Raw genomic sequence first — 11,494 nt, forward strand, 5'->3', positions numbered from 1 at the left:
GAAATTGATTAGAAATAAATTATTACATTGAAAACGAGGTTTCTTGGCGAAACAGCCTTCATTACATCCTGTAATTTGACGTTCTTCTTTTACTCAGCAATGTACCAAGTGCTGACTCTAAGTTAGAAATCCGTTCATCATACACACTCTTTATGTGGAATAGTTCTTGTGCAAGCTCAGCGTTAGATTTCCTCATCATCTCAAGCTGCATTGTTAATTCCTCAGTGTTCTTCTGGGATCCCCGTCTTACTTCAATTCGCTTCTTCTTCGTTGACATTGTGCGTTTTCTGTCCAATTCAAGTTTTTGACGAGCGTTCGCTTCGATTTTTCCTTTTACTTCAGGGTAGTCTTCAAAAACAGACATCAAGTCTTTTTTGGACAGTTGAAACAAATCCGAGTATCCAACAGATCTAACCGAGGCTGTCCGGCGATTTCCATGCCGCCCTCCTAAATCCAGTATGCTAATTTCACCAAAATAGCTTCCTGGTTGCAAAACACATAAAACATTGCCGCCATCTTCAGAAAGAACTTCCAACTTTCCACGGTTTACAATATACATTTCATGACCCACTTCGCCAGCACGGCAAACAAAATCCCCTGAAGAGATTATTACATATATATAAATATCCAAGATTCAGCTATAGGTTTGGCCCTGAATATATCACTATTCACTAGCTGAAGTTATTAGGGACAATAAGCCCACCAGGCTAACGGGTGATGCTCCAGTAGTCCTAGATTTTGTGCTGAAAGGGGGAATAAAAATGACTGTACCGTTCATTGCCAATAAAAAAAGACCTGTTTAATTAATGGGTCGATACTAACATATTCGTATCATGACCAAACTAACAAAATAACGCCTAGATTATGTTGGTTCAAAAACGACATCAGGGAACCGTCATATAAATTATTCCCTGCATGGTAACCGGACTTTGTCATGGATAAGTGAAATATTACCTGGGGATATTAATTGAGGTTTTAGCCTGAGGACTAATTCACAGAGGAATCCGGCTTCGCAATTCTGAAAAATTTCTACTTTTTTGAGTGAATCCAAATGAACATGGATAGCAATTTCTGCCTTCAGTTTCTGTGGTAAAGCATCTAAAACAGCGTCGTCTCCTGCGTGTTGTTTACTCGACCATAAATAATCAAACCATTTTATTACACGTTCATTCAAGCGTTTGGGAACCTTATGGGTGTACATGTATCTTTTTAACTTATCCATTTTCGTTTGAAAATTCACACGAGCCATTTTGGTGTTTGACACAATGCTACCAACATTTCCAACAATCGTGGCAAAAAGAAGGACACCTGGAAGGAAATTTTTAGCAATATTCACATTCAGTGCTTGCAGTCGCGCTGGGTACGAGGCGTGATTTCTGCCTGCAATTCGTCAAGTTAATATTCAAGGGAAAATACAATGTGAATGCAATTTAAATTTTTATTTCAGCGCTTTTTGGGACACCTTGTGAAAGCGACCCCTGCGGGTTTAGAATACATGTAAGCCATTCAATTATATTTCCAATAGGGTCACTTTCTTTTCCAGGGAAAACCTGTATAGTAGTTTTCTATATACTTTCCTACCCACAAATTAGATATTTTAGACAGATAAACCAGTAATTACACCATGTTCAGTCACTTCAGTGCATTCTTTTCTGAAGGTCATTTTCTCTGTACTCTCTTCATCACACCCTCCCTAGTGCCAAGAATTACTTTTGTTTAATCTAATACTTACTTACCAATGAGATAATCAATTGTCACAAAAGCATATCCAATATTATTTTTTGGATGGGGAACTCCAATCGTGGTCAGAGTCAACGTTGACCAATAAAACGAATATACATATTTCGCAGTTAAAGATAAATAGTCTGAAGTAGAATTCAGGCGATTTCCAGGATGTACCCAACTACTTGAGCCAAGTCCAAGATTTTTTGACAAAAGGTAATATATTGAAGCGTTCCAGTGAATAGCAACGAGGATGAACTGACTAAGTGATGCTAGACGAAAGATATTTGGATATTTTGTACGGCTTTCAAATCTATCGAGAAAATACCAGTATCGATAGAACTTTAACAATCTGTTCAAGCGGCACACTGGATTGTATTCTTTGTTGATGTTAGAGAGTTCGAGCGGTAAAACAGACAAAGCATCTATATAAAAGTTTGGTGATCGTAGATAATGCCAACGAAGTTGCTTTTTGCTTTTCTGAAGTATTCCTTCAAGTAGAAAGCCTGTTCTTGACGCCACAAACATGTCTGCAAGATAAATGACGTCACAAAAGTAGTCTGACATCATCCAATAAGAATTATGTTCCTTGGTTTCGAAGAATGAGATTCTGAAGATTATTGTCCAACAGTTGTAAACAACAGCTCCAGCCACAACGAATAACCAATAGTATAGTGTTGTGCCTAGAAACAGAAACACTCGCCTTTTAGTAATCTTCAAAATATTGCAGGGCTGAGTTTTTTTCGAGTCGATATTTCGTGGAAATTTCCTATGGCTGAGTTTGTCATCTTCCAAATCAGGAAAATGACGTTCGATTATTTAAAGTCCATTCACTCTCTATTAGTGCTTTTTTACGTCACGTGATTAAGTGATTCAGTTGTAACGATTTTGAAAATTGATTAAATTCACTAAACGTCATGCAGAGGTTCTTAAAAACAAGATTGGCAATCCATTTGGACAAACTTCATGAAAATTTAAACGCACATAAATTCATTTGAAATTGATACATTATTATACGAGTGGTTCAGGCGGTCAACATTCCTTTCAAACTTCCCCTCAATAAGTCGATATCCAATTTTAAATAACAGCATACTATACCTGTGGGGTCGAATATTAAATCTTTCTTACTAAAATTGCCAAATTTCCTATCTTGTTCTGCTACTGTCGTTGAAGTTGATTGTACTCCGCCTCCAGATGTCGTTACTTGACTAAGAAACGCCTTCTCTTCTTCTGTATAGTCACGACCCATTCAGATTAATTAAACAATCTTTCCTTGGGTGTAACTTTCACAATGAAAATGATTATAGCAAACTCTTTTATCCTCACAAATTCGTTCAGATCACAACAGAACTTATAAATAGCAGGGAATCGGAAAATAGCTGCATGTCATGCAGTACTTAAGTTTAATCAGATGCAGAACTCCACAGGACATTAGGGCAAACCACAAATCAGTTTACATGCATGGATCTATAACTGCCAGAAAGAAGAGGAGAAACTTCATGTTAAACTCCACTATAGGCTACGTTTTTGTTTAATCCATTGCCAAACAAATTTATTCATCGTATAAAATGTATCCACAAGCTTGCACAACGTCTACAATTTAAGCATGAATCATAAAACAGCATGAATATGGAACAAAATAGAAAATCATTGTGTGTATTTTTAAAGGTCAAAGATGTATGAGGTCGTAAAACCATTAACGTTTGTTAATGAATAGGACTTTTTGAGTATGAACTCCCATTTAGATCTGTCACAACTTAATGATACAAGCATTGATCTTTCAATTGCTAATATACTTTCGCTATTTGGTTAAATCCACATAATAAAACACACAAATCTCTGTCAAACATCGTGTCATTTATATAAAACGTTAGCGTATTATAAAAATTTTATCGACCTTACCTTATAAAAGAGAGATTGATGTCAATCATGTACTTCTAATCTGCAGCTTGTGGGACGCTAACTAGATTGGGAGGGAAGACAAGAACGTCTTAATAAACAAAGTCACCCAGGGGCCGTAAATACACATTTTATGCTAAAACAAATCTTTATAACGGCCATATTTGGGAGCAGTTATGAGTTATAATGTGTTTCATTGAAATTCTATGTAGTCTTACATGCAAAGATCCAGCTCAGGCTATATAAAATTCAACTTGTTTGTAGACCAACTGTCAATAATTTGTCTGTAAATAGATTATTTTCAGTTTTTTAATTTGTCTGCAAATGAGTAATTTTCACTTTTAAAGCAACACTGAGGAGATAATGACATCCTTTCAAATTAGGTCTAACGAAGCAATTTCATCTCTGTGGTGGCCCCTGAACAAGCGTTGTTATAACGCACAAAATCTCGGTTTGACGTCATTATTAACAGAACATCTAAACACATTGGTGAGAACGAATGCTTTATCTAGTTATGCTGTGCATACAGCGTGATAAAGTGGACTGACTTATTAGCTTTTGAATAAATAAAGCCCCCGATTCTTACTAGGGAAATCTGTACGTCGCACAATGAATATTTTCATACGTCCTTTTACATTAATGTCGCCATTGGTTGAGATAAGGGCATGCCATGGCATGTGATTTCTTGGTTTAAACGATAGCTAGCGGGTAGACTGAAAACACTCTATTACTGCGGCAAGTACTGTATATGCGGCATGCAAGTACACTCTACATCCATCCAATGATTACAACATATAATGCAGAAAAACGTGGCAGGCAATCAATCGTCGAGTTTTGGAAATTTGGGACGCCGTGTGGCAAATTGGCCCAGATTAATTGAGGTTCAAACACAGTGATGCGGCTTACTTTTTTTTAGCAGACGAAATCTTAACTCGCTTAATCCTCTGTTAGAGATCCTACCCTATCCTAGTGGCAGGTAATAAATCTTTTCATGTACTAAATACCTAAAAATACAAAAAAGCTAAGATGCCTTGACCAAAGTCCCCCAAGACTTTTTCATACTCCAGAGCAAACCTCTTTCGAGAAAAAGCAAATGTTTCTATATTTATATAACTGCAGTTGGAAACATATATGCAGACACACGGTCAGAGTATTTTAATAATTAATTTATTATATACACAGTTTTGACCGCACTAAACTGACCATTGCTATTGTCCACCTAGTTTCCATGCAAATTTTATAACTTCATGTGCTGAATATGTAATGAATGATTTCTCACTCTTGAATTTTAGGACTTAAAAATTTCATTTCGAAATGATTTCTTTTTATTTATTCTCCCACCCCTTCATCATCCAACAAATGATTTTCTACAACCACTTATCTAATAGGTAGTAGTTTGCAATTGCAGTCATCTTGGTTGATTTTTCAAAATATGAGCACAGAAACAGAAAGAGGAACAGAAAATAAGAATGAAATCAACTCACATGGTTGTCAAACATAGCAGAACCTCACAATTACAACATCAAGCAAAACGGACCGAAATGACATATTATGACGTCATGCAAGTGCGAACAAAGAATATTTATAGTGACATGACAGATGAATCTATATGCGCCAAAATTATGATCCTGTTGCGAATAATTTCACAAGCTTAACCAACTGTACACTGAATGAGCGAAACTAATCATTACGCAGGCATAAATAGTTGTAGCGGAAACATGTTTTGGCAATAAGATGGTTCAAAGCAAACCCTATATGGGTGCCAATTTAGTAAATTATTTGTACAACTTAGCACATGCATAACGAAGCCAACCTTCCTACGGTAGGCTCACAGCATGACTGACCGCAAAGGACAAAATAAACGCGGGTTCCTGCGTCTAAAACCATTTTTGTACAAACGAATGCATTAAATGTTATAGATGAGTGTGACTGCTTCTTGTTTAGCTATCAAAAATAAAAGTAAAATTAGAGAATATTACTATTTCACAATACTACCATTTCTGTCAATAGTATAATAGTATTTAAATAGGCTTAAGGGAGCTCATCGTGGAACGAATATTTTACCATGAAGGAGGACAGCTGTATCTCTGAGGTCTGTTAATTTATATGCATATTCAGATACTTTCTATTTTATACCTAGAAGTATTAGTATTAAATTATTTAGGGTAACTGTGTATCTGTGGCAGCATAAGCGTCAGGGGCTATTTTTAGGAAGACACTGAAAATACCCAACTTACACTCCAACTCCAACTTACCCAACTTACCCTTCAACTTACCCTCCCTCAATACTCGACTACGTTATCTTAAGGCGAAGACGTGGGTACAACAATTATGACATTACAGGGGAAGTGCCAGCGATAGAATCTTAATTAAGGGGGGGAGGTACATATTCATTTAATCAATCTACGCATATAACGGTCTTTTTCAAAACCCTTTGTTTTATGGTATCTGTGTGAACATAAATATATGAATACACCCCCTCCCACCTAGCTTTTAACGCCAACCCCGATTAGGGGAGATGCTCAATCACAAGGCACCGCTATAGTTGGAAACGAGAAAATTGGTGTCTTTGTAATTGTATATAGGAGCATGATTCTGAATTTAATGTCCAAGATATATTCGAAAGCGCCAAAACTGTAATTGAACGTCCTGAGAAACTAAATGAGTTCAGCAACCATGGAGGTATTGTTGGAGGACAAGAAGGTAAATTCGCCGAATTGGCCATGCGAGTACTACATGTTCAAAGACTTTTTCCCAAACCCCATGATGAAGATCCATTCCTTAAAAAATACTCGAATATACATGATGAGGAAGAAGACGTCAGAGAAGAGGAAGTTGTCAAAATATCAGCAAGCATTGCAAGTGTGGAACAGAATATGTTAACAATAGAAGATGTTAACGAACAAAAGAAATCTGGATTCATAAATTTAGATCCTTATGGCAACTGGTACATCCTCTGGCTGTTCATAGTTTCAGTTGGTGTTGGATACAACTATTGGACACTCATTTTACGTGTTGCATTTATTGAAGGCATGGGCAGACATTTTAGAAGCTTTTTCATCCTAGATTATATAATTGATACGATATTTCTACTGGATATCTACATGCAGTCTCGCACAGGATATATGGAAAACGGTGAATTAGTCATCGATGTTTTGAAAACTAGATACCATTATATGAAAACGTTCGGATTCTGGCTTGATTGCCTGAGCATCATACCCCTAGATTTGCTCTATTTAATTTTTGGTGTAAATCCGGTATTTCGGTTAGCGAGACTTCTAAAACTTCATCGTTTCTTGGTTCTTTATGAAAGAATACAGGTGCTCACAAACCAACCAAATTTGTTCAATCTTACTATGCTGCTACATCATGTGTTTTTGATTATCCATTGGGTTTCCTGTGCATATTTCTTGGTATCAAAATACATGGGATATGGATCTGAAGCATGGGTTTATCCTGTACTTGAGGGGGAATGGACCGAGGTTAGGCCATCTGAAAAGTGCATTTATCTGAAAAAAGTTATACATAGTGAAATGCTTGATTGAAGATTGTGAAAAAGTTATCTCCGTTTGTGTCTTCCTTGCAGATTACCCGCCAATATTTCTACTGCTTTTACTTATCAAGTATTACAATGACAATAATTGGAAATTTGCCCAGTCCTACGACTCCGCAGACAATGTTGTTTGTCACCGTTATGTACTTGGCTGGTGTATTGATTTTTGCATTGATTGTTGGAAATGCTTGTGATATGATAACCAGCATGACCATGGAAAGAAATGAGATTCACACAAAGGTTTGTGCACCTCAATACACTTAAACTCTATCCAAGTAAATACCCTGATTTTTAAATATTATTGTCGGTACTTTGTTTTGTTCGAAATCTTTTTTTATCTTTCATTTGTTCTCTTTATTTAAAAATAGCCACCTGCGTAAGGATTACACTGAGAAAAGATGCACTTTTTGGTCCTTTGCAGCCCTGAAAAAGGCCATATTTTGATTTTCGAAACCTAAAAATATTCCAAAGAAGGTTTAAATAAACTTCTACTGATAAACTGGTAAATATTACTATTATTATAAATTTAGCTAAACGATATCAAGCTATACATGCACGCTCATAATGTTCCAGACCAGTTGCAAAAAAGAGTGATAAAATGGTTCGATTACCTCTGGATGGAAAAAATGGATTTGCACGATGAAGATGCATTCAATTGGTTACCAGAAGGATGCAAGGCGGATCTTTTGCTTCATGTTAACTTAACTACACTTAAAAAGGTAAATGCATGGAAATCATAACTGGTACGGAGTTCTCAGAGTTCTTTTTGAGACACCTTGACCATTGTTCCCTTTTCCATCATTCTTTTATACATGCATGCAATTTCAAAAAATACCTAAAAAGGAAAAAAATGTTAACTCTAGGCATTGATTATGGTTGCAGGATCTATAAGACGCCGCTCAGGGAGGAATATCTTATCTATGATTGAAATCGACACATAATTGATGTTTTATATCTATATATCTTCTACACACAGGAATTTTCATATATTTAACCTTATCACGATCTCTTTTGGAAATATTAAGGTCGCAATATTCGAAGACTGTGAGCCATCGTTACTTCGTGATTTAGTAGTTCGCCTAGAGTTGACGCAATGTTGTCCTGGAGACCAAGTATGTTACCAGGGAGAAGTGGGTAATGAGATGTACATCGTGAACAAAGGCTTACTTCGTGTTGAAGTTGATGGCCATGTTGTTGCAACTCTCTCTGCTGGAAATCACTTTGGAGAAATTAGTATACTTGATATCGAAGGTGTTGGAAACCGACGAACAGCATCCATACATTCACTTGGCTTTTCACAGCTTTTTAAACTCAGCAAAAATGATCTTCGGGAGGTTAGTACATTTACTTAGGTTTTCAACTAAGGATAAGCGGTTGAGAATCTTGCTTCCTTAAAATAGCTTCCTTCAGAGAATATTTATCTTGAACTGAATGATAGAAATGAAAAGAAATGATGGAATGAAAAGAAATGGGATACACATGCTAATTGTTGTAAACTTTACAGTTTAACGAAGAGTGGTTTCACGCCATAGCTTGTGAAACTCGCTATTTCTGTGTTCCAACGATAAAAAAACCTGCCCTGCGGCGTGGTAATAAACTGAGTCCTACAGTAAATATCGCAACTTTGTGACCACACGGCAGACTTTTTAATGGAATTAATTTATCATTGGATTTAATTGTATTTCTAGCCCTTCTCACAATAAACGCATATTAAGCGATGATAAATCTACCTGTATAATATTATATTTTAGGTTTTTGAGGACTACCCGGATGCAAGAAGTGAGCTGGAAGGAAAAGCTGTTGTAATTCTGAAGAAAGACGAAGAGCGTAAAAAATCGCTTTGTCCAGGATCTGCCTTAGCAGACGCAAGTATGTTAATAGACTTTGCACACGACAAAGTTTTCGATAGTTTTCATTTTCCTTTTCATGCCAAAACGGTTTCAAACACCGTAATTTACAATAGAAATAAGTTACAGCTATAATTTAACATATTCAACATATTTTCCCTTGAATCATATGGACAGGGCGTCAAAGCGATAAATGATAACGATTTTGAAAACGCTCGAAAACTACGCTCGTGTTTTCTGCAGACCCCCAACAATCCCTATTTCGGTACATTCCACCATGGTCGAATATACCGTTTTTCGGTATATTCGACCATGGTCAAGTGTACCGGAATATGGTATATTTGACCATGGTAAGGTCCATAGTAAGGTTCAATCCAATACCAAAATATGCCGGCATATTCGACCTTGATTTAGAACCAGAACTACATTATGATTACATAAAGTATTATTTTAATTTCACTTATAGGTTGTTTAGTATTCTTGTTTTATTCTACTTATATCATATAGGTTCAATTGATTGGCTGTACGCTGACTCATCAAAATTGTTGGCGCAGATGCGTCAGGTGGAAATGAAGCTGAAGGAAAAGAAGATTAAAAGTTTCAAAGAAAAAGTCAGGCGACAACAAGAAATTAAGAACAGGGTACTCATTAAATCATTTGTAGAACAAAATTCCGGTATGGACCCTGAAATTTGAGGCTTGTAATCATATTTCAACACACTATTGTCTAAAGTCGGGAACGCAAACAAAGAAAATTTATCAGCAGAGACCTAAAATCTATTGTGCTTAAGATTTTTAAGAATATAATTTTAGAATATATTAACTGGTAATCGCCTTTTTTCGATGCACCCAATGCTATACAATGACAATTAACAAGACGGACTGGATTCCTTTCTTTAGCCACAAGTCTCTGCATGTAATAAATTTTTAAACGGGCCATTTGTGGTAGAACTTTAGAATAAGGAATAGCTCGATTTAAACACGAGTCCATAGATGGAGCGATGCCATTCGTCTACACAAACTCAAGCGAAGAAAATGTAATGATGATAATGTGTTAGTTTTTTAACATGGATCATGATCCACCAAGACGAACGATTTGAGGTAAGACATAACTTTAATTTGGTAAGACATAACTTTATGAATATTTGAACAGAGAACACCGGGAACGTTTACACTCATGCCGGACCATGCATAACGATTTAACTAGCGAAATTTTCAGGGTATGAAGATATTTACTATCCACTTAATTAAATTAAGCGTTTTTTATACGTGCGTGTATGCACGGATGACTAAATTGTGTTGAAAACATACTAACAGACTTGCGGTGGAGAAATTCAATTCCGACATCTCATCCATGTTTGTTGTCTGAATCAATTAGTGTCTGCTTGTACTTTGCACATACACCAAACATGTTATTTGTTATCATCGTTTGTCACCCATCTGAACTGCCCTTTGCTGAAATAACCCTGGTCACCGGAGGGTTTTTTCGTAATTCGTTTTTATTCAAAGTTCATAATCGTTCTTAGGTACTAGAATAATAACAAGTCCATGCAATATGTCAGGCTAACATTATCTTGCTCGCCCTCCATAATGGACTTTGTCTTTAGGTTTATTTAGGTAAACTGTTGGACAAAGTTCGATATTCTGTCTAAAAATGTTCGAGCAACAATGCTGTTTACTTGCACGCAGAATGCAAGCAGTTCTATCCCATTGGTCGTACTGAGACATGCCTTAAAAAAGAATCACCCATAACCCATGCTCACTTGCATTACGATTCGGGGACTAGCTGTTTTTTGCAGGGGCTTGGCTATACTATTGCAATGAATACACAAGATATTTAGTACACAACCTTCCGAGGGCTCGATTATAAAAGCCTAACTTCAAAAGAATCAGTTTACTTTAGTCCAGAACGTCGAAGTTCAACTTTAAACAAGTAGTTTAATCTGTAAACATCACGCAATTTTGAGGAAAACAACCGCTCGAGATATTACGTTGACCCACCGGGCTCGAGATGTTACGGAGATCTTATAAACTTTAACGCTTTACGCCTTCTTCCTGCACGTGCTCAATATCTTGACAAACACTTGAAGCACTTACAACGTCCGGCACCTTGTAACACACAGAGCATGCCATATATGGTTGTAATGACGTTGGAGAGAACAACTAGTCCAAAGACAGCTCCAAGTGTACTTGGGATATACTCACGGTATACTTAACGTCAGCAAAACCGCTTTTCGTCTCAATATAAGTATTCGAAATTCGTTTGAAAGCAAAGAACATTTATTAAAGGAGTATATGGGCAATAAAAATCCAGTTTATTTTTATTTTTATTCCTAGTATTTTAAAGAGCTCTTTAAGATATATTGGACGTTTTCTTTTAGATTTGTCATGCTTTGTTTTTGTAGCTTTGTTCGTGAAATGTATTTTGACTGAAACAACAAACTGTCTGTCATCCTTAATTAGTGATTGAAGTT

At 36.4% G+C, this 11,494-nt stretch overlaps 2 protein-coding genes across 2 annotated transcripts; one reads left to right on the plus strand and one right to left on the minus strand.

Annotated features, from left to right (window-relative positions):
- Positions 1 to 61: 61 nt before the first annotated feature.
- On the minus strand, positions 62 to 2,971 carry LOC114524680 (cyclic nucleotide-gated cation channel alpha-3-like). The gene is made up of 4 exons (XM_028545831.1): positions 2,821 to 2,971; positions 1,737 to 2,405; positions 955 to 1,308; positions 62 to 597 (listed from the first exon to the last, which is right to left on the minus strand). The coding sequence occupies exons 1-4, from the start codon at positions 2,969 to 2,971 to the stop codon at positions 62 to 64; spliced, it is 1,710 nt and encodes a 569-aa protein (XP_028401632.1).
- Positions 2,972 to 6,344: 3,373 nt separating this feature from the next.
- On the plus strand, positions 6,345 to 9,735 carry LOC114524681 (cGMP-gated cation channel alpha-1-like). The gene is made up of 6 exons (XM_028545832.1): positions 6,345 to 7,103; positions 7,208 to 7,414; positions 7,705 to 7,893; positions 8,200 to 8,508; positions 8,926 to 9,043; positions 9,529 to 9,735. The coding sequence occupies exons 1-6, from the start codon at positions 6,345 to 6,347 to the stop codon at positions 9,714 to 9,716; spliced, it is 1,770 nt and encodes a 589-aa protein (XP_028401633.1). The 3' UTR covers positions 9,717 to 9,735.
- Positions 9,736 to 11,494: the final 1,759 nt, after the last annotated feature.

This window comes from Dendronephthya gigantea, unplaced genomic scaffold, assembly GCF_004324835.1.
Source record: "Dendronephthya gigantea isolate DGI-Jeju-01 unplaced genomic scaffold, DenGig_1.0 000031F, whole genome shotgun sequence".
Classification (NCBI taxonomy): domain Eukaryota; kingdom Metazoa; phylum Cnidaria; class Anthozoa; order Malacalcyonacea; family Nephtheidae; genus Dendronephthya; species Dendronephthya gigantea.

Coding starts and splice junctions, on each gene's coding strand:
- LOC114524681 (XM_028545832.1), top strand. CDS start 6,345: ATGCGAGTACTACATGTTCAAAGACTTTTTCCCAAACCCCATGATGAA. Junction 7,104..7,207: donor TTGAGGGGGAATGGACCGAG/GTTAGGCCATCT, acceptor TCTTCCTTGCAG/ATTACCCGCCAATATTTCTA. Junction 7,894..8,199: donor ACTTAACTACACTTAAAAAG/GTAAATGCATGG, acceptor GGAAATATTAAG/GTCGCAATATTCGAAGACTG.
- LOC114524680 (XM_028545831.1), bottom strand. CDS start 2,971: ATGGGTCGTGACTATACAGAAGAAGAGAAGGCGTTTCTTAGTCAAGTA. Junction 1,309..1,736: donor GACAATTGATTATCTCATTG/GTAAGTAAGTAT, acceptor ATTTCCTTCCAG/GTGTCCTTCTTTTTGCCACG. Junction 598..954: donor ACCTCAATTAATATCCCCAG/GTAATATTTCAC, acceptor TAATCTCTTCAG/GGGATTTTGTTTGCCGTGCT.